Source organism: Propithecus coquereli, unplaced genomic scaffold, assembly GCF_000956105.1.
Source record: "Propithecus coquereli isolate 6110/MARCELLA unplaced genomic scaffold, Pcoq_1.0 Scaffold118, whole genome shotgun sequence".
NCBI classification, from domain to species: domain Eukaryota; kingdom Metazoa; phylum Chordata; class Mammalia; order Primates; family Indriidae; genus Propithecus; species Propithecus coquereli.
The window spans coordinates 5,235,035-5,259,296 of record NW_012135858.1 but is presented as its reverse complement, the minus strand read 5'-3'; the positions used below and the strand labels follow the sequence as shown (position 1 = coordinate 5,259,296).

At 34.3% G+C, this 24,262-nt stretch overlaps 1 protein-coding gene across 1 annotated transcript in view; it reads left to right on the top strand.

The window, feature by feature from the left end:
* Window positions 1-835: 835 nt before the first annotated feature.
* MBD5 (methyl-CpG binding domain protein 5) overlaps window positions 836-24,262 on the top strand; it is a 54,061-nt gene continuing 30,634 nt past the window's right edge. The window contains exons 1-4 of the mRNA XM_012659249.1: window positions 836-1,238; window positions 4,721-4,823; window positions 5,870-6,050; window positions 10,361-12,496. Coding sequence (XP_012514703.1) covers window positions 1,126-1,238; window positions 4,721-4,823; window positions 5,870-6,050; window positions 10,361-12,496 — 2,533 coding nt within the window. The 5' untranslated portion in view covers window positions 836-1,125. The remainder of the gene's footprint in view (window positions 1,239-4,720; window positions 4,824-5,869; window positions 6,051-10,360; window positions 12,497-24,262) is intronic.

Here is a 24,262-nt window from a genome sequence, read left to right as displayed (position 1 = left end):
GGTGCTGAGAGCACTGTATAGGGGATGGGCATGTTTGTAGCTCTGGCTTGGGCATTGCAAAGGCATTATATGTAACCAAAATGTTTGAAACCCCATAATATTCTGAAATTTAAAAAAAAAAGAAAAGAAATAAATAAATTGAAAAAAAGGAAAAGGAAACAATCAAAGGGTCACGTAGTATTAAGGAGTGATCAAAAGGTGATTGGATTAACACACAACTTTCCAGTTTACAAGTCATAAGAGGTGATGGATATATTTTTATTTCAAGTTAGAAGGAGGCTGTGTGTGAGTTTGCTTGTTTGTGTGCGTGTGTGTGTGATGCCATAATTATGGGTCTATCTCTAGTAATTAGAAAGTTGCATGTGGTAAAGAGCAAGTAAATTGGTTTAATTGGCGTAAGTGGATTAAGTTGGAAGAAGAAAACAAGTTGAATTTGATGTGATTTTGATGGCAGAAGACATCAAAGTCGTTGGGTACACTTAATAGTTTCTTCTATTTTAAAATTTTGCAACTTCTTGGTTTTTCAACATTAAATATACAGTTTACATATTTACATATGTTTCAGGCTACATTATTGGAATTTTGAAGTCATGAAAACATCAGATGAACCAACCTGCAACACTTTGGATTCAGATTGGAAGATAAAGAGAAAGTTTAAAGAATGTGGCCTATAAAGGCGGGTAGTACCTGGAAATATTAACCGACTCACACTGTAAAAATGAGAGGTTTCTAAATAATAGAAGTTGTTTTAGTCCAACATCAAGGTTCAAGACAAAATGTTGAACTAAAAACTTTACACTCCTCCCTCCCCCACTTCAGACAGGTACCAGCATTGGTGAATCATGATTTTCCTTAGTCGGAAGCACTCATTTTTACCCATGTAGACCATCGTTAGGAATTAAATATTGGTTATTTAATGTAGATTATAATGGGAAACTGATTTTTTCCACAATGGCAGATTTCAAGGACTTGGTTCCAAACTGAGCCGAAGCTTCCCCATGCATTTTGTACAGTCTGGGAAAAACTGTGCTGCACTGGCCCATTTTTGAAGGCCATCATGCTCTGTAATATAAGGATGTCATCTTATTGCTGATATCTTTGGAGAGTCCCAAGCAGACACAGAAAATGAATGGAGGCAAGGAGTGTGACGGAGGGGACAAGGAAGGAGGCCTTCCAGCTATACAAGTTCCTGTGGGTTGGCAGCGTCGCGTGGATCAAAATGGAGTGCTTTATGTCAGGTGAGCCCTTATTATTACATTTGTGACCTCCAAAGTTGCAGTCCCAAGATTAAGGAGGTAGAGACTGTTCCTCTTTAAGGAAACAAAATATTGTGACTCACAGCATCTCAAATAAATTTGAATAAATGACTTTTGTGCTAGAAAAATATGCATTTTTGTTCTGTACTGTTTTGCAATGTAAATTGCCTTAGATTACCAGAAAGAATTTGTATGCATTATTTGTGTTTACATAAGGTGTCATTCTGCTTATCTCTGTAACAAGGATAAAGAAAAACAGGAAGATTTCTAAAAGAAACATACAAGCATCATTACAACATTCACAGTAGAATGTAAAATACTAGAAATAGACCCGATATCACTTGACAGTATTACTCTGTCCTTCAGAGTGCTTCCCCTGGCTTTTTTGATAATAACATTGAGTGTTTCTATCTATAGGAAGTTTCAGTTATTGGACTTCTTAATGCCTGATAGTAACTAAAAATAAATTTCTCATTTTTTTCTGCACAGTTTTTAGTCTATTTCCTTGCAGGTAATAGTAAAAATGAAAAAGTCATGATGGAGATGGCTCTTCATCTTAAAAATAAAAATCACACAAATAAAATGTCTACTCTTTTAAATTTTGATTACATATATCTCTTGTAGAATAAGTTGAACAGAGTATCTGAATTGTTGACAAGGATTTTTAATCTTATTTCTTAAATAATTGGCATCTAAGTTCCTTACTTTATAGCTTTTCAATAAGTATCTGAAAGGTTGGGATATCATAAATTTTTCGTGTGATGTAATAAAAAACTGTTAGAAATAGACTCAAACTTTTAAAAAGATATCACATTGCATCATTAAATTGATGTTATTACTTTCAGTGTGATTATTTGTATCCCAGCTTCAACAGAATTCTCCAGTTCTGCAAAGATGTTATTTATAGAAATGAGGTATTTTGGGTTATATAAACACAAACGATTTCATGCCGCAACTCAGAAAGTCAGTTCAGAGTCTATTCTGAGTTTGTTTGTTTTGTGTAAGGCATTTCCTAAGGCAAACTTAATTACCAATTGAAATTCTTTTGTCACATAAATTTTATTTCTGTGATATTAAAGATGTGCTCTATATTAATTGGAGTGAAGGGATAAGAAAGCAGGGAATGTAGATCTCATCCCATGGTAGATAAGATGGGCAAGGGCACATGGGATCACTTTTTCAATGTGTTCCCATTGCCAGTGCCATTAACAAAGCGCCAGAAATACCTTGCTATAAATGTAATATAGTAAAGTATCAGTGTTACATGTTTATATTTATGGTTGTTCTAGTTTGTAAAGAGTGAATATATATTCAGCTTAGAGCAAATGACTCTAAAATCTGAATAATTTTTTTAATTTCATCTCTGTGAAAGATAAATCAGTTTTTCGGATTTCTGAGAGAAAAAAAATCAATTCTAGGAATCAAAAACAAAGTTAAGGCCTGAGAATCTATCAGTTATGTTGTTCATGAGTTTCCAAGTCTGTTTTGACTTTACTGTCTTATAACCCTGTTAGTATGAGTTCTCCAAATCAAAATCAGTACACTGAAAACTATTTTAGAAACTAACTTTCCCAGAGTAGGTAAAATACTTTCAAATTAAATTAAGCCAGAATAGATTTCATTTGTTTGTATATAACTGGTTAAATTACTACTTGAACATTTATAGGACGCTAGCCCTCCTTTTTACCTCCCTTTTCAATGTGCAGTTTGCTAGTAATTTTTAGGTTGGTCTCTGGCTGCTTCTGCCTCAGGGTGGCATTGAGGCTACATATTAAATTTTCCACCTACTTCCAATCTTCTAAGCTTTATCTGTGCCACAAGACTTGTAACTATTTTTTACACTAATTATTACTCCAAAAAGTTAATTAAAGAGTTACAACTGAAGGAAAGAACCCAACTGACTGATTGAGAGGAAGTGTTTTTAAAGTGTCTGGAGTACTCTAATAGAATTGAGGAATTCTTATCTTCAGATTTAATTTTATAATTAAATTCCTCTAAGATTCAATCTGTACACTTTCTTTAAAGTGAAAATGTTGGATATGTCCTTTTCCTCAAAGTCATGAATTCTTCACGTGAAAAATCAGTAAGAAATTTTTTGGTGACTTTGTTTTATTGAAATATAAGACCTCCAAAAACATCTTGTTGCCTCTCTGTGCTGTGGAACTCCAGTCTGTAACATGGGAATTATTATTCTTTGTATATCTTCTGAAAAATGTAGCCAAATAAATGAGTAATTTGACTAAGTTGAGATTTTCATTTAGATATTCTACATGCATAAGTCACTTGTACGATTGTCTATAAACAAAATATGAATTGCATTTTAAATCTGGTTCATTTATAGATAAAAATGATAAAATAAAATACTTGTGTTTCTGTAGAGACAGAATATTCTATGTCCAGTAGTATATGGCTTTGTATATGAAATGGAGATTATTATTTCTGGATGAATTTGATCAAAGGGCTTAAGTGAAGGTTTTGCTAACTAGTCATAAATAAAAGAAATTCTCAAATGAAAAGTATATAATTTCAGAGCAATAATATGCATTTAAGTTATAAAATTGACATGTTAATAATAGAAGTCCTAAAATGCAAATTGCCCATTTTAAACTAACCCCCATTTTAAATAAGAGTCCAAGACTTCACCTGTCATCTGAATTAGTACCTAATCTGTGGACTTCATCAGTATTCACATATCTTACTGATTTTTATGATCTGAAGAGTGGTAACATTGACACACCTACCCAGTTACCATACTGACGACCTGTAAGGCACCTTTCTGCCACGTAAAATCCCATATCCTCAAAAGTATCCTATCTTTTGTCAGCTCTGCTTGATTCCTCTGTCCTTCTCTGTACAGTTTGGCTCTTCAGAATAATGTGGGTTGGGCTGCACTGATCGGTCTTCAAAGAAACACATGGGTGAGAGGGAGAAAAGAGAAACCTGTTTTTACATAGGGACAACTTGGTTCTAGATTCCAAGGTAAACCAGGAAGAACTTCTTAGCTCCAACTTTTGTAGACTTGCCAAGTGTCTAGTTTGAACCCCAATATGTTCCTAAATTTCAGTTTTTCCTCAAAGAGCTTTAAAAGTAGATCTTTTAGTTTAAAATGATAGTGATTACTTTTATGTAGTTTTCTTGTATCTTGTTCCTTTCTACCTGCTTCTGTTCTTTCTTAAGAATAGCATTTTTACCCTCTTTAGTCTACTCTTGGCTTTCAAAATACTTTTATTTAATTTTCTATGAAGATCTGTATTTTTCTGAGAAATATTTTGGTTCAAAAGAAAGAGCAATACTGTTAAAGGCTATAATTTAGTAGCTACCATAATATTGACAAAGAAAATGCTTTTCCCTAGTAAGAAAATATTATCCTGTGAAGGACAGTAAGAATATCAATTATGCCTTTTTTTCATATAATATGTGCAGTCAAAATTATTTCCTGATGTTTTTTAAAACTATTTTTACAGTCCCAGTGGGTCTTTGTTATCTTGCTTGGAGCAGGTTAAAACATACCTGCTTACTGATGGAACATGCAAGTGTGGCTTGGAATGTCCTCTTATTCTTCCCAAGGTAACAATTTCACAATAGATCTACAGCAGTTTTTTATTTTTTAGGTACTTTGTATATTTGCTTTTCTCATTTGGCGTTTTATTTTTTATTACTTCTCCAATCATACATTTTAATTCTTTATCTAATTAGACATCTTTTGCATGCATTTTGGAATGCTTAAAAATTATGAAAAATAGTGCATATCCAAGAGTCATTTTCAAAGATGTCAAACCCTATATTCATATTAAATATTTCATTAAAACCACCTTTGCACCGTTTTATTAGAGCTATACCTATGCTTAGCATTTAATAGTGCAATATTTTCTTTCACTTCTGTAACTGCTCAAATCTGCAATGTTATTTTTAGCACTGGTGTTAATAAATCTGTCACAAATATTCCTAAAATCCCAGAGCCGAACCCTCATAGCCAAAATATGAAGCTGTTTTACTCCTTTGCGAGATAAAAAGTAATATCATTTAAAATGGCAAAATATTATTTGCTATAGAAACATGTCATTATTCTCCAAATGTCTGTTATAATGCTAATTTTAAAACAAAAGGTTAATAGACAACTTTTTTCCTTTTTATTTCTAGTCACCACATTCCCAAAAAAGGATTTACATAATAAATAAGATTTTTTAAAAAGTAAATTAATAGATTTTTTAAAATCAGTGAATAATATTAACATACTAATAAAATGATGCCAAAGAAAAAGCATGTGAAAATGTCATAGCTTTTTATTTTTTAACTGTACTTCATCTGTTTTTGTACTGTTATAATATCAGGAAGTATCTGAGAACTTTATCAGATACTATATCTTTTCATATATTAATCTTGGCTATCTTAGAGTTAGGATAATAGTAATTATTTACTTTGCCACTAAAAACCATGAGTCCAGCAGAAGTATTTATTAGTTATATAAAGTTGCTTTCTTAAACTTAAAAACTTGAGAAAGTTTTTTTCAGATTTATGGCTTAATCTGTGCACAACTTTTTTTTAAAATAAAGGGATCTTTTTATTAAATGTTTTTGCAGACATATTCTAAACAAAGGCTGTGCTTTTTCCAGGTGTTTAATTTTGATCCTGGAGCTGCTGTGAAACAGAGAACTGCAGAAGATGTTAAGGCAGATGAAGATGTCACAAAGCTATGCATACATAAAAGAAAAATCATTGCAGTGGCCACACTTCATAAAAGCATGGAAGCCCCACATCCTTCTCTGGTGCTCACCAGTCCCGGAGGAGGAACAAGTATGTAATATGGTGAAGGGTTTAGGAATTCTCCTTCTCAAGAAGGAATTGCTGGAAATCACTTTGCCAAGCATTTTCCCATTCTACTTTTCAAGCAAGCAAATGCTTTTAAAATTCCGTATGTCCTATCATGTTATTACAAATAGCAAATTAGTTCTGAAAAATTACCATGAGGTTATTTCCCTCATTTCTTACCCAAATCATTTAGTTAAATAATCAGAATAAACACTGATTAGTACATACAAATGCTCTACAGGTGTGTAGAGCTGAGCTAAGGAAAGAAAAAGTGCCCTTGGTTTTTAGGAAAGAAATGTAGCCTTTTTCCCAGGGCTGAATTGGAATGTGTGGTATCAAGTCCCCAAAAGCAACCTACCAGTATTGTTAGACGTCAGCGGTATTATTTTTTCAGTTACTTAATATCTCTTTATTGGACATGTCCTAAACAGAAGTCATCTTACTGGAAAGTTTTTTTATACTGCCCCCTCAACACACACACACACACACACACACTTTTTAAAAATATTTCAAAGCTGCAGAAAAATTACAAGACTAGTTCATTGAGTACTCTTCACCTAGATTCACCAATTAACATTGTATTGCAGAAGTCGCAAATATTGTGACAATTAACCCCTAAATATTTCAGCACACAAGGACATTCTCCTATATAACAACAACCTAATTATCACATTCAGGAAATATAACACTGATACAATGTTATTGTCTAATATGCAGTCTATATTGAAATTTGTCCAATTGTCTTAATAATGTCTCATAGCTTTTTTAAAAAAAAATTCAGTCTATTCTTCAAATCCAGAATGCGATCAAATATTGTACACTGCATTTAGTTGCTAAATTTCTTTAATCTATATTAATTCCCGAGGCTTTTTCAATCTTTCATGACATTGAAATTTTTGAAGAGTCCAGGCTGTCTTTGCAGGATGTTCCTCAATTTGGATACGCCTGATTGCTTCCTCATATTTATGCTCAGGCTAAACACATTTTGGTAGGAATACTGCATTGATAATGTTAGGTCCTCACCAGGAGGCACATAATGGCAGGTTATCCCATACTGATGACATTAAGTTTGATTGCTTAGTTAAGATTGTGTCCATCAATTTTTCCATTGTTAAGGTACCATTTTCCCTTTATGACTAATGTGTACTCTGTGGAATTATACTTTTATAATGAGAAACTTCTTTTGTAAGGGCTAGAGTATGAATTCCCTCCAAAATATTATAATCTACTTAACACTTGAATAATAACTCAGAATAAACTATGGCTAAACAACAAAGCATCTTTTTATGAAGGATAAGTGATATTGTTCTGCAGAATTCTGAATAGAGATGATGAATGTAACCTATAGTGATCAAAGAGGCTTCATGGCAGAACTCAGATTTGGACCCACCTTGGAAAATAATAGGATTTAGACATACGAAGGGAATAGAAAAATCTCCTGAATGAGTGTAGTATAATTAAGGAATGATGTGGAAAGTGACTTGAGTGGAAGATTAGAAATGTATAGATAAATTGAGACCAAATTATTGAACAGCTTGGATACAAAGAACAGTTGAACAGTTGCCACATCACACAGGTAATTAAAGATTTGCACTTATAACTCATGTGAAGAAGCAGGGAGAGACAAATTTGGTGATTATTAGCATAGAGCTCCTTTCCAATAACCATCTAACCTTTAAACTTTAACAGGAATAATCAGAAAAAATTTGCTCCACTAAGGTATGTAAGAAAAAAAATCTTTTAGGGAACTTTTCTTTTTCTTTTAATAGGCTACATTTTTTAAATTGAAAGATATTGCAATAATTTAAAGACATATTTACTAGTCATAAATTACTTAAAATTTACCTTTATCCTGCCAGCTTGATGTAACTGTTTTCATTTTTGCATATTACCTTGCACGTGTGTTTGCACATACTCATATTTGTGGCTGTTTTCATATCACATTATATCAAATGGTTTTATCTATTTCTACAGAGTCTACCATATTGCCTTTCTAAAGACCCTAGCAAAATCTAGATCTAGGTCCTTTGTCATACCTATACATACAAGTTTAATTATTGAAATTAAAGGTAAATATTTAACTAGTACATCTCCACCCTCTTTTAAAATGGTACACTTTATTTGATTAATTATTTTTACTGGTTTCAGAAATAGCATTTATTTTAGTTTCTTAATTTTAAACTGTGTTATCATAAGATTGAGAGTTAAATAATTAAAAGTTCAGAAGACTCACATAGTAGTTTTCCTCTCTCTGAAATACATGAACATTTATTTTGTCTATGTTTATTCTTTTGAAAGGTCTACTTGAATATACATTAAAGTACTTTTTTTTTTTGTAGAGACAGGGTCTTGCTTTGTTCCTCAGGCTGGTGTTGAACTCCTGGCCTCAAGCAATCCTCCTGCCTGGGCCTCCAAAAGCACTGGGATTACAGGCATGAGCCACCATGCCGTGCCCATGAAAGCACTTTGATGGGTGCCTAGCATTTACACTTGCCAACTCTCGTATACTTTAGTTGTAACTGTAACATAATATCAACCTGACTTTTGTTTGTTTATTTAGTATTTCTATTATTTTAAAGATGGTAACTATTTTTCCCCAGGTATGGAAGAAATCCTTTCTAAACCACAGCTACTGTCTAAATTCTGTTAGTTGAATATAAAAATACCAATGCCTATATTTTTAATCACTGAAATCTTTCCTTAACAAGAAAACAAACTTCAGTTGAGTTTATCTGCTGCAATTCTCTTATATCATTGGTTCTCAACGTTTCATATATTATATCCAGAAATCACTCTATCAAAGAACCTCCACCATGATAGAATCAGAAAGTCCAAAAAAACAAATATTCACTTTATTCTCTAACTACTTGAATGCACCCTATGTAGACTTTTGTGTACTCCAGGTTGAGAACTATCTTGGAAATTATGATGATATGATTTGACCTGTATACTCTCTAGCAGATAGGAGAAATATATTTATCTTAAATGTGTAATTATCTATTTAAGTAAGTATACCTCTGATTGCAAATGAATGTAACTATACTTGCTAATACATTGTAAGTCTCAAAATAGGTATGGCAAATATATAGCATGAAAGATGCCACTCTCATCTCTTGTGCATGTAATAGACTCATTGGTAATTTCTCATGGAGCCCAGCTAGAGTTTAGCATCCTTTTCAACACAACTCTCTAAGCAGCCACCACCAATTGATAGGAATTGGCATACGAAATAAATTTTACTTGCCATCTCTGTTTTAGAGGGTACAACTTTATAAAATAGTTAAACATCCCTTGGGGCTAGAAAACTTAAACTAGAATTCTGACACGATAGAATGAAAATTCTGTATGATGAGCCAGCTTTCTTTTGTTGCCTCTATTCTGTCTGATCTCCAAAAGAACTGAAGGGATTCCAAAAATCCAGAGAGAGAAATGCACTCATGTAAAAAGAGAATGAAGTTGGAATACAGTACCAAAGTTTTAGCACTCCAACAAAATTTTACATGAGAATTCTATTCTAATAAAAGAATTCCAATCTTTTTCCTAAGTTGACTAAGGCTTTTTTTTAACAATAATGGCTAATTAAGGGCAAAGAAATTACAGTGTTGCCGATATGATGTGAGGCTAAGCATGATCACTGCATTTATTCTTGGTGTTATTCCAATTATAAAAGATTTGGAATCTCCTTCATTTAATTCACAGAAATTAATATTCTGACTCTTGCAGTGAAAATGTTGAGATAAGGAAATATTACTATAGCTGTTCTGAGAAGGTTTCAGTAAGGTTACAGAAACAGTTATAGTGTACAAATTTTCTGGTGGAAATAACAATTCATTTAAATTACCCAAGAAAATACTATGCCACACAGATTACAATTTTCTATTGTAACTGCGTTCTTAAAATTTTCAAATCCAACAAGATAGTAACATCACCATTTCTATCTGGGCTGCCAATCTTGATTTTGCATATTCTAAATATTACTAGAATGGCTAATGTCATTATGTACTGATTTAGATGCCCATGCTTTCTCAATAGATAAGAAGTAAACAAGCATAATGAGTAGTCACTGAGAACCACTGATCAACTAAAGAAGAATAATGTACATTTTTTAAATCAAAATTTAATATAGCCTGTAGAACATTTTTTTAATTACATAGAATCACAGCTTTTATTTTCTAATTTGTTTCCAGATGCCCTTCCTCTCTTTCCCTTCCTGATTTCCTCCTTTCCTTTCCTCCCTCCCAACACAAAATAATTGAAACTATTAACAGAATTCTTTTTTTTCTCTTTCACATCAGATGCAACTCCAGTAGTACCTTCAAGGGCAGCAACTCCAAGATCCATAAGAAATAAGTCTCATGAAGGAATTACAAATTCTGTAATGCCTGAATGTAAGAATCCTTTCAAGTTAATGATTGGATCATCAAATGCCATGGGAAGGCTATGTGTACAAGAACTGCCTGGAAGCCAACAGCAAGAACTCCACCCTGTCTACCCGCGACAGAGATTGGGCAGCAGTGAACACGGACAGAAGTCTCCATTCCGTGGCAGCCATGGAGGCCTTCCCAGCCCAGCGTCATCAGGTTCCCAGATATATGGAGATGGCTCAATCTCTCCAAGGACTGACCCACTTGGAAGTCCTGATGTTTTCACAAGAAATAATCCTGGTTTTCATGGAGCTCCCAATTCTAGTCCTATTCACCTGAATAGGACTCCTCTTTCTCCACCTTCAGTAATGCTACATGGTTCTCCTGTACAGTCATCCTGTGCAATGGCTGGAAGGACTAATATACCTCTTTCCCCAACCTTGACTACAAAGAGTCCAGTAATGAAAAAACCAATGTGTAATTTTTCAACTAACATGGAAATACCACGAGCAATGTTCCACCACAAACCACCCCAAGGCCCACCTCCCCCTCCTCCACCTTCTTGTGCTCTTCAGAAAAAGCCATTAACATCTGAGAAAGATCCACTTGGCATTCTTGACCCTATTCCTAGTAAACCAGTGAATCAGAACCCTGTTATCATTAATCCAACCAGTTTCCATTCAAATGTCCACTCTCAGGTACCTGTGATGAATGTAAGCATGCCTCCTGCTGTTGTTCCTTTGCCAAGTAATCTCCCTTTGCCAACCGTAAAACCTGGTCACATGAATCATGGGAGTCATGTACAAAGAGTACAGCATTCAGCTTCAACCTCCCTGTCCCCTTCTCCAGTGACATCCCCAGTGCACATGATGGGGACTGGAATTGGAAGGATTGAGGCATCGCCCCAAAGATCACGCTCATCTTCCACATCATCAGATCATGGAAACTTTATGATGCCACCTGTAGGACCCCAGGCCACTTGTAGTGGTATTAAGGTTCCACCCAGGTCACCAAGGTCAACAATAGGGTCCCCAAGGCCATCAGTGCCATCAAGCCCTTCTACCAAGTCCGATGGACATCATCAATACAAGGATATCCCTAACCCATTAATTGCTGGAATGAGTAATGTACTAAATACCCCAAGCAGTGCAGCTTTTCCTACTGCATCTGCTGGAAGTGGTTCTGTAAAGAGTCAGCCTGGTTTGCTGGGAATGCCTTTAAATCAGATCTTGAACCAGCACAATGCTGCCTCCTTTCCAGCAAGTAGTTTACTCTCAGCAGCAGCCAAAGCACAGCTAGCAAATCAAAACAAACTTGCTGGTAACAACAGTAGCAGCAGTAGCAATTCTGGAGCTGTTGCCGGCAGTGGCAACACTGAAGGACATAGCACTTTAAACACCATGTTCCCTCCTACTGCCAACATGCTTCTCCCATCAGGTGAAGGGCAAAGTGGTCGAGCAGCACTAAGAGATAAGCTGATGTCTCAGCAAAAAGACTCATTGCGGAAAAGAAAACAGCCACCTACCACAGTGTTGAGTTTGCTCAGACAGTCTCAAATGGATAGTTCTGCAGTTCCTAAACCTGGACCCGACTTGCTAAGGAAGCAGGGTCAGGGTTCATTTCCCATCAGTTCAATGTCTCAGTTACTACAATCTATGAGTTGTCAAAGCTCTCACTTGAGTAGCAATAGTACCCCGGGTTGCGGGGGCTCAAATACTGCTTTGCCTTGCTCTGCTAACCAGCTGCATTTTACAGATCCCAATATGAACTCCAGTGTTCTTCAGAATTCACTGACACAGAACATACCTTTAAGAGGGGAAGCCATGCACTGCCATAATGCAAACACTAACTTTGTTCACAGTAACAGTCCAGTCCCCAACCACCATCTTGCAGGTTTAATAAATCAGATTCAGGCTAGCGGGAACTGTGGGATGCTCAGTCAGTCGGGCATGGCTTTAGGAAATTCATTACATCCCAATCCACCTCAGTCAAGAATTTCAACGTCCTCCACTCCAGTGATACCAAACAGCATTGTTAGCAGCTATAATCAAACAAGTTCTGAAGCAGGTATGGTTTTATTAGAAAAAAGTACCCAAAGGTACTAAACTTTTCTACTTTTTTAAAAATTTGTACCAAAATATTTATTATGATAAGAAATGATCTTTTCCCCATTGTGAAATTCTCTTCATTTCTTTAGTATTTATAATTTTATTTACAGAATGCTAGAGATTTGTCTGTTGGAAAGAATAACAGCTAAGAGGATTCCATATGTTTCCGTTATTTGTTGTCAATCTGTCATTTTGAATATTGTTCGACATTCAGTTGGTTGTATAACCGTTGGACTCTAAACTGCAAAAGAAGCCATAGAAGGCAGGGTTTCCTGGTTCATGAGACATGTCCTTGGCCTATGCCAGTATAAAAGCCGTTTCCTTAGCTTTTGTTTGTATTCAGGTAAATGAAGTTCATCTTGGAAAACCCAAAAAGGCAAAAATAAATGGATATTTTTTTTCTTGCTGCTGAACAGAAATAGATGAATGAATAGGAAAAGGTAACTAGAAGTTGTACAAAGTAGAAAGCTGTCTTCTAATGTGTTTTCCTATCCTAGTTTTCTATCCTTTATTATTATTTGTTTGAGAAAATTCAAAAATGGATATTGGCTACTCCCTTTTTTTTAAAAAAAGTAATAATTTAATTTTTCTAATAAAAAAAAGGCTTGAAAATCTGATTTCCAGAATTTTTAATCTTGAAATTGTTTTACGATTTTCTTGGAGAACTAAACCCTTTTTACCATTGACAGTAGGTTTTGAACCCAAATTTATTGTATGTCTTCATCCACTATTAATGAAGGAGACAGATTAATTTAAAAGTAGATGTATTGGAAAAAGACCTAAGTTTTGTGCAATAGAGTCCTCAGAAATTGTTATAAAAACTGTACAGAAGCACTTAAGACATGTGTACATTAAGACATCCAAAAGTTTGACCATGAAACTTTAGAAAAAATACTCAAAACCCAACACTAATGATTTGTGGGAAACGACAGGGAGGAAATGAAAGACAATTGTAAAAATATTATTCAGATATGAAAACGGCATGCTTTAAAAACCAGATTGCTACTGGAAATGAGAAAACTGCTGAGGCTTTTAATAATAAGCTAGTGTGTAGATATGTATAGACTGTACAATACCACCATGCTGGAAAAGCATTATAACCTACATATCTTTGTTGTTGATGGTCAAAATCAAGCATTTTCTTCCTGGTGTTGCCACTTACACCTGCCATCCTTCATATCTTGTGTTATGTGTTATGTTTTGATGTCAGTATTTAATGAAGAACTGTTCAATGACCTCTTGTGTTAAAAGAATATAAGGTTTAGAAGATATTTGAAATGACTAGTGCCTTCCTAATATTCTTAGTTTAAAGAAGTTCATGAAACTTTATTTTTTATGTGTTTTCCAGGAAACTTTTCCCATAAAGGTCTTCCAACTTTTCACTGACTCATATTCCTTTTTTAGATAATTCCACACAAATGAAAATTTAATCTTATGCATTTAGCTGATTAAATGTATACAAAGTTTATAACTATTTAAAAATATACCATATTTATTGAGCATACCTTCAATCATTTTGATGAGACATTGTTAGCCTCATTGTGTTATATAATTTTGATATCCCTTACCTCGATTTACTTCATTTCAGGTCTAAGTTCGTATGTGCAAAATGTATGTATTTTATTGATGTATTTCAATTTATCTATAATGGAAAAGACCAACATTTATTTATATTTTTGTTTCTTCTGATGGTCAAGTTTAGACTTATTTCATATAGTCTTGGTCATTTATTTTCTTGTTTCGTGTGTCTCTGTAAAACACCTGACCTGTATTGCTACTGTTGGGGGTGTCAAAGCACACAGGTTAAGAATTTGTTAATATAAGAAAAGTATAAGCATATAAATAGCTAAAAGGGACAAGAATAAATGTCCAGTAATAATATGGGTGTGACCAATCAGTGTAAGCTAACAGGAAGCATATGCTTAATGAAAATCTAAGTAAGAATTTTAAAAATATTAAACCTAATAAAATTAAATACTAATTAATGTGCATAGGTCTGATGTGCAGCTGGCTATGAAAACGGGTTGATTTACTAATTAATGTAACTTTTTTGATGAGCTAAATATTGAAGCAGTTTCTAATTCCATGTTTCTTTTTGCTATATACTGAACTGTGTCAACTGAATGTACTGTCACTGTAATTGCCTAGCCTACGTATCTATTTACACTGACATTTATTCATTCATCAAATAATCGTTGACTGCCAAGGCTGGGCATTCAGAACGATACAGCAGGTAACAGTCACAGCTATCCCTGTAAGAGTATTGCCAGTTATTCCTATCACACCAGTAAGATATTAGAAGAAAAATGCATTTTATTCTTAAAATGTTTATAGCTATCGTCAAGTACCTATTACGTGCCAGGTGATTTACCTATATTATTTCTAATATGTACAGTTTTTGAAAGTGTAAAATATTATTGTCCCATTTTACAATCACTCAGTCAGAGAACTTATATAACTGTCCAGGATCCTACATAACTGAATCAGGATTTGAACTCAGGTTCCTCTAATTCTAAAATCCATTTTCTTCCCAGCTGCGTAAGTTCTTCATCTGAAACATTTAGTGGTCAAAAATACTGTTTTCTCTTTCAAAATCTTTTAAAATGTTCAAAAGGTAATGAATTAAAGCACATTAATGCATGTTAGAAGTCACATTTGTAAATGTTTGGTATACTTTTAGACAAAAGTCAGTTTTGCCTTCTTTCTTTAGACTCTGACATCGCAGCATACAATGATTAGAATATTTGTGTCGATGCAGATGAAATATCAAAAATATCAAGAGAACTGCCCCTTATTGGTGAGACACATTTGGTGGCCTTTCTTTTAATGAATTATCACCTCAGTTACTCAGATAAGAATGGGTTTCCTAGTGGATGACATGTCAACAGACCCTTGAAAGAGGCAGTTGCGCAGGTGCTAGTCATGCCATTCCAAGCGTGATAGTGTGGTGAGGGCAAAAGAGACCAACAGGTAACGTGGTCCAGCTCTACTCTGTGGTAACAGAGCCTTGCCACAACTCAGGTGACTGCCTACTCAATCCAGTGCCTTTTTCCAGTCTCCTAAGCAGAAGTTTTAAAATACTACTTTAAGACATCAATGAAGACAAGAAATAACTTTCTCTAAAAATGCTTAATTCAACTGATAATTTTTCAAGTTTTTTTTAAAGAGTTTTTTTTCTATTTAAAACAATCCAAATATTGATTTTTAGGCTATTTGTGAATTCTGTGAAACACATTTAAAACACACTACAACTCAAGTATGGGAATTGGAGGCAAAGAAAATCAGATAAAAGTTGTGAAATACTTAGAAAACATTTCTAAAACTTAAGAATATACAGGCTTTATTAATTCTATTCGGTGTTTTCAAATTGCCTTTCCACTAAATCGTCTGAATACTTTGCTTTGTAAAGTTTACAGGTTTCTACTGGGTTTTTGAATATGAAATTACAAGTAAAGTTTAATATTCACATGTAACAGATTTACATGATTTAGAAACTGACCAGTAGGATACTTGATGGCATTCCTCAAGTTGTAAAGTAAATCTCTGGCAGACCTGGCAACCAAACCCCAAAGTTCCTGATTCTCAATCCAAACACTCAAACTGCTAAACGTAGGTATGTTCTGGAAATCCATCAGTAGTGTACATTTAAAGCAACTTTTGGGGTTTTGTTTTTTTGATTGGGGGGGTTGTTTGTTTGTTTTTGTTAGAGACAGAGTCTCACTCTTTTGCCCAGGCGAGAGTTCAGTGGCATCATCATAGCTCACTGCAACCCGGAACTCCTGAGTTCAAGCAATCTTCCCACCTCAGCCTCGTGAATAGCTGGAACTACATACACATGCCACTGCGCCCAGCTAATTTTTTAATTTTTTGTAGAGACAGGGTGTCACTATGTTGCCCGGGTTGATCTTAGACTCCTGGGCTCAAGCAATCCTCCCGTCTTGGCCTCCCAAAGTGCAGTTTTTAAAGAGAGATAAATTTCAACATGTAAGTGGTTCCAGCACATGTCTTGTAGTGTTCTGGTTTAGGGAGGAATCCAAAATTAAGTGCCCTTGACTAGCACACTTCAAAGACCTACGCTTCCTCGGGCCTCTGACTACTGCACCGCTGTGTACAGATATCAAAAACACATATGCCAGTAACCTGGGCCTCTGCAGAGGGCCGAGTCCTGTCAGTATCCACACAACAATCCAGCCTTTCCGTAGCCCTGTGGTTTTTTACAATTTTCGAAGAAGAAAAAAGATTTAAATTATTCTGTTAACATATTATTACAACCCTACCTTCTTCCAATATGACAAAGTCATTAAATATAACATAACTTTTTCAGTTTAAAATCATTTTTATATTCTCTTATTTTTAAAAATAAAAAACATTTAATCTACTCTTCTAAACACATGAAAATATTATCATCTGAGGGGCAGAGTATGAGTTTGTGCCAGTTTCAAACATTTTTTGCCTTAACTCTTAAAGATATACATAACAAGAATATAAATAAACCTACAAATAGATGCTCATGGGTATTTTTATATACATATATTTTTTTAAACTTTGCAAAAGAAAGTTTTCTTTCAGCACAAAATACACTTGATTGAAACTCAGGACAGCCATTGACATGGTAGGTGTAAGACAATGAAATAGTGAAGCCACAAAAGAACACTTTGGGTAAAAGACTAAGAGTTATGAGTTTGGGTTTTTGTTCTGTGTGTTCATTTATTCTCAGAACATCCAGTAAAGAAAATAAAGGGAGTTGTCATCTCTACATTGTCTGGAAAAGGCTACAGGGGTAGAAAGATCGGAGGATGAAAATACTCAAGGGTGGATTGTACTGTGTATGTTAGCCCTCTCAGGATATGGGAGGGTTGTGTGGAAATAGTCTTCTAGAGTTATATAGACTAATGTAGACTGAAGAGGCAGCGGTTTGTTGAAGGTTGTGACTGAATAAATAAGAGTTGCTATTGAAAATATTCCACCCAAATTTTTAAATCCTGGTTTTTATTCCCCATCTGATGTGCAAAGCTTATAGGTTAAAAGTCACCCTCTGCTCTTGTTTTTTAACCAAACTATATTAAATTCTGGATTGTATGATAAAAATCTATGTCTATTCTTTTAGTTAAATTTTTGCAAAATGAGCCATTTCTTCTCTGCTGTAAGATATTTTTACTGCAGACAATGTCTTGCTGTTTAAGAAGGTCTCCTAATATCAGGGTTGCACCACTTATTTTGTTTACATACTTCAGGTTTAACGTTTTCTTGTGTACAGAAAAAGGAGTTAAAAATGTTTGACTTTAGACATTGAGTTTGTGTAATCAAAGGTGATAACAGAACTCAAGAGTGGTGTGATATGTTTGCTGATTCAATCATCTATTTTGTACTTTTCAAGAAATAAATTGTCCCAGTGTACAAATTGGGAGGATTTTATTCCATTGCAATACATTAAATTGACTTATAAAGCCACTAGAAATCTTTCAGTTCTCTAGAAGATGCCTAAGTTATTATTTACTAAAATCAAGTGGTCCAAAATCATTTAAGCAGTTTCAAAAAGTACCCAGATTCTAGGGAGTAATGTTAACTGTACAAAAATTTGACTCATAAAAATCATGCTAAAAAATATTCCTATGGTGTCATCAAAATGGATTTCATTTTCACATGCATGTAATACTAAATAAATCATAGATAAAGTACTTACCTTCTAGGAACTTATATCAAACAACATTAACAACAATAAAGCAAAGAGTAGAGTAAAACTTATTTTCTAAGCATTATACTTCTTGAAAATTCAAAGTAACAACTCACCTTTTTACAGATTAAAAGTGGATCTAGACAACAGAAGTCTGAAGGAGTTGCTGAGGTATTCCTGGAGTTGGAACTAGTTCCAGAGAACTCCAGAATATCTATACCAGATCGTGGGTACAGGTATAAGAGAGAGTGTATTCATCAGTTATTCTAGAGCAGGGCTCTAGAATGACAACTCCACAGGGACCCCATTCACACTATAGTCTGACAAATATGCTCCCTGAAGCACAGCTCCATAGACCATCTCCCACAGAATTGAAAAACACAGAGGCCTAATCCTAAAGCAATGTTTTTCAACTTTTTTTTACTTCTCACAATAAGAAATTAACTTGCATTACAATCCACTAGATATATATTTTTAATGTATAACAAGAGTTTCATGAAAAAAATACTTATTACATGTGATGTTCTCTGATATTTTTTATCCTATTCTATCTTATCTTATTCTATTTCTGTTTTTGCTTTAATGACAGTCATGACTCACTGAAATAATTTTATCATCCACTAGCAAATCATGACCTAGCATTCATGTGTATAAGCTAACAGAGTTCCCACAAAATAATGTTCTCTGCATTTTCTTTTCTATTCTATTTCATTTATCAAAAAATACTGGTCGGGGCATACTAAATTGATTTTGCAGCCCACTAATAGGTCTCAGTACTGTTTTAGAATATTCATGAGGTAATTAGTTCAGCAGATATTTATTGAGCACGTAGAATGTTCTACGTATTGTTTTAGCACTGCCGATAAAATAGGGTACAATAGAAGGATACAAAGTTAACCATATTAATAATCTAGAAACTCAGTTTGCTCTGCTCATTAAACAAAATGAGATAAGACTTCTGATTGGAATATTGATGGAGCATTTTAACTATTATACATGCCAGTGCGTATTCAAAGAACAGAAATCCTACCAAACAAAAGACTTATACTTTTTTCTCATCATTTGTTTCCTCACTATAAATATTAAGAAAAATGATAAAAGGGGCCTTTTTTGGGGGGTAGGAAACCCCGTTACTTGAATAAACTGAAAAAATCTCAAGCATTTTAAATTAATTCCAGCAGTTTTCAGATTAATTCCATGTATTAAGAAAGGAAACAAAACATGACAATAGCAATTAAAAAAAAAAGCCTCTTTTTCTGACCCCATTACCACCACAAGACTGAAAAGACTGGCCTCCTGGATACAGTCCTAACTGCAGACATCACATTCCAAAATTCAGGCTGCCTCCCTTCCACAGTTCTTTCCTCCTCCCAAGCAGCTTGGCCCCTTGAGTGTGGAGAGCATTTCCTCAGGTACTTCCATTTCTCCCTTCCCCATCTTCTCCTCCTTCTCCTAAATGCTTTGGTTTTGTGACTCTCCCTCCCTTTCCTGTGGAGAACAAAATAGCCACTAGTCCCTAGGGCTTCCTTTTCTATTGCTGATAAAGGACTGTTAGCAATTTACATCAGAATCCAAAGCACAAAGAGAGATTTGCCATATTTTTTTAAATACACATTACCATGCCCTGTTACTAAGGCTTGAGAAAATAAAGTCTTTTTGGAAGATCTAGTCTTAAAAAAGTTATTGTTCCAATATATTATTATTGTTATCATTAAAAATCAGTCCTTTAAATACAGAGGAGAAAATTTCACTATTTCAATGGGATTACAAAGTGAATTATATTTATTAGACTCACTAAGCCATGATATTTTTTCTTATCTCAAGAAGCATTCATTTTTATTAAGGGTTACCATTGACCCGGTTTGCAATGAAGGTACACTTACCAAAGCAAATGATAAAGGTCAAATGGTGAAAGAATACCTTCTATATGACTCATTTCTTAGGTTCTTGGATTTTATGGATAAAAATCAGTATTGGGGCATATCAATTTAGAAAAAACTTCTCAGCATAAAGTAGTGTTTATTCAAAATTGGAGATACAGATCAAACTGGTATAATGACATTTTAAAAACACTTCATTGGTCTCCTTGGTATGAACTTGTACACAGACAAAGACATGTATAACAATATTATCAATATTCAAGAGCCAGCCATAGAAGAGTTTATACCAGCCATATAAGAGTTTAGCACAATATAAACAATGACTTGGTGACCAGGAAGAAGAGAAATAAATTTAAAAAGGTAGACATTACCTTTGTTTTGAAAAACAGTTTAAAAAATGAGACAGATAAAACAACTCGAGAATTGAATTAGTAATATTAGGAAAATATTCTTAAATTTACTGATGCTATTTTATGTACACACACATTGTATGCACATATATATTGTAAATTATAAGTGTATGCAGAAATCTACCCCGCTGGGCAAGCTGCCACTGTTGCTTCCTCATTGGACTAGACAATCTCAATCTCTGGGTGACTAGGCATGTGATCTTACACCAGCTAAGTTTATTTGGGTGACTTTCCAATCTTCCTCTCCTACCCTTTAAAAGCAACAGAGACAATGAGAAAAAAAATTACACCAGTTCGTGGTGCTGCTGGCTGGTGTGAAATAATCATTTTTTCCAATTACAGTACTTCTTCAGCTTACTAGCTTGTTCCAAGCTCCTAGCTGCATTTTGGTTATTTACTGCTAAACATCTAGTGAATAATTTGCTTTTTAAGAAACTCAGCAACTGCCCCTTTTATTAGATTAAGCACAAAACATCTTGGCCACAAAAACAAAACAAACAAAAAAATCCAGCTTTAACAAAACACTTTTCCCCACATGCTTCAACGGACCATAAAGTTTTTATGCAGACCTATGAAGTAGGTTCACCAGATAGTGCCTTTTCAAGATCAGTTGGTTCAGAAATAAGCAATCTCCAAATTTCCCTCCAGCTATTCAAATTCAGAGCTGCTTTGAATGACTACAAGCTTTAATCAGAGTACTTTGGGGTATATCTTTCCCTCTATAAGGTGATTTTAACTTCTTAAAATATCTAGAAGCCTTCTGAGGTAACTCGTCATCTTCCAGCCATCTCCTTTCCAGTGTCCCTTATCTCCTGGCATCAGACCAATACACTAGAGAGTTGTTTTGCTGTTCTCCACATAAGCACCCACACACAGCATCAAATTATCTGACCTCTAAAAGTTAAGTGCAAGTTTTATGGTCTATTTAATAGATTCATTCAACCAACAAACATTTTTTGAATACCAACCATGTGTCAGAGACTGTGTTAGGTCTTGGAAATACAAAGGGAAGTAAGAAATGATTCTTGCCTTTAGTGGTTTAGAAAGATGATTTCAAATTTCTTCACTGCTTATCTAAGGCAGCAGGTTTGACCATTGCTAGGGGGAGCTGGGAGCACGGGAAAACAGCTCACAGTATTTTTCAGTCATATTTTCTTTGTTTTGGGGAAACATAGGACTCTTCATTACCTTTCATTCACCTTATTATCTCCTTGTATTTTTTAAAAATTACTTTGCTTCTACTTAGAAGCCCTTTTTATCTCCTTTTCATCTCTCAAATCCCAGATCAAATGTTACCACTTGTGTATTTTTCCCTGACACCTTCAGTTTTATAATTGTCTCCTTGTTAAATGCATGTTACAGGTCTTAGCATATTGCACTATAGTTACACTAGCTAGTATGTGAAAAGAGCTTCAAAATTCCCTAGTTCATAATAAGCTCTCAATAAGTATGTATTTGAGAGAGGAAAAAGAAAGACAGGGAGATTTCTTGTTTATCACTTTTGCTAAACTCCAAGTTCCTGCAGGAAAAAGCCGGGTTCGGGGGTTTTTTATTTTAAATTTATACCACCATTTCTATCTTACTGTTCAGCAGAGTATACTTGTTTGTTGCATTGGTTTATTGAAAATTACAGAAAATAAAAAATACATCTTGATTCACATGTTACCCTTAAGAAGCTTATGGTATTCACCACTTCCTTGTTGGTAAGATAAAAATACACCCAGAGTAACTATACTTTCTCTAATATAATTCTTCAAGAATATTTAGGTGGAGAGCTTTTAAAAATAATGTTACCCCAAATGGCTACTTCCTTGAATCATAAATATGTATACTTCTCTGTTGTAAATTAAAGATAAAAAAATAATAATAACCTCTAAGGAAAACCTTCTACAAAGCCTTGCCGTGTACATGGTAGAGTATTTTGAAAATGTGCTTTGCCTATGGTTAGAGAAATGGAGATCTCTACATTTAAATATGCCATTATTATTTAACAGATAGGAAAAATTGCCACAGATAGTGATTGCTAGTAAATAAGATTCTTTATTAGCTCATTTAAAAAGATGGTTTCCAAATGCAAATAATTCACAGTACCTATTTATGGAAATAGCAGCAAGATTTCAGAAGCGATGAAATGTTTAAGGTGTTGATTGTTTTTGTGTAAGAAATCTGAATTAATATTTAAAGAATTGTATACCATATATCTACTTCAGCATTTGATATGTCTTCTTACCCTACTCTTTGTGAACACAGTCATTATTTCATGATAATATTTCATAAATATTTATATATTTTCAGAGAGAGTTTTTTTTAATCTCATTCTTTAAATGAAACACAGAAAACTTTAAAAAAAATAGCAGACCATGACAGCTGGGAAAAATTACAAATCCTTGCTGCAGAGATATTCTCTAAGGTGCGTTGGATTTGCTGATTTATACTTACTATTACCATAGCACCACCACTATGACCACTAATGTCAATAATAATGATAATAATGATAATTCCTCTTATTTGTATAAACTTGTACACATTATAAACCTTTCACTTACCTATTTTTGATCCTCACAACAATCATGAAATTTTTTCTAAGGAAAAAATTCAAAGGTAGCAAAGTATATGCAGAAAGATGTTCATCTCTATATTATATATAATGATGAAAAATCAAAATATAAATGCCAAACTTTGTCAGAATTGTTCAATAAATATGGTCAATATATATACTATATCATTAAAAATACACATACAAAGTCTATATATCAAAACAGAAAATTCTTGTGTTTTTCTATTAAGTGAAATCAAAAAGAATGTAAAATTATATTGGTACTCCTGGAAACATTTCTGTGTATTTATTTGAACAAAGCCCCCATGGTAACATGGTCAAATGTAAAGTTGGTCATAATGGCATAGCATAGCATTAAAGTGTTTGAATTATTTTAGATTTTCAGTAACATTGGTATTGTTCATTATACCATATACATGTTTAATATTTTAAAATAAAATTAAATCCATATACTTTTTTTTTTTTTGAGTCAAGATCTCTCTCTGTTGCCCTGGCTAGAGTGCAGTGTCATCAGCAAAGCTCACAGCAACCTCAAACTCCTGGGCTGAATTGATCTTCCTGCCTCAGCCTCTCGAGTAGCTGGGACTACAGGCCTGCACCACCACACCCAACTAATTTTTCTATTTTTAGTAGAGACAGGGTCTCGCTGTGTTGCTCAAGCTGATCTCAAACTCCTGACCTCAAGTGATCCTCCTACCTCGGCCTCCCAAAGTGCTAGGATTACAGGCGTGAGCCACCACCACACCGGCTAAATGCATATACTTATGATAATGATAAAATATCTGTCAAATGCATGTATTACATGAAACAATGCATCTCTTCAGGGAAAGACCTTTTACAAAAAAGTGGTTGTATGTTCCTTTTCAATAGAATATGATTCTCACCCTCCCTGCCCACCCCTGGTGTGTCTGGATCACCCGGGTGATTTCAAAGAACAGTATTGCCCAGGCTGTATGAGATGAGTTTTCAGCTGGTCTGAATTAGGGCCCAGGTATTGGTTTGTTTTTGTTTTTAATTTCTCCAGATAATTCTATTGTACAGCTTGGGTTGAGAACCACTAATACAATTATAAATAAATAAAGTTTTATATTTTCAAATATTAAATTCACTGGATTTTCATCTCTAGTATGAGACTTTCAAGAATAAGAGTACTATTTGGGTAAAAACTGGTGTGTTAGGTCTTGGAAATACAAAGGGAAGTAAG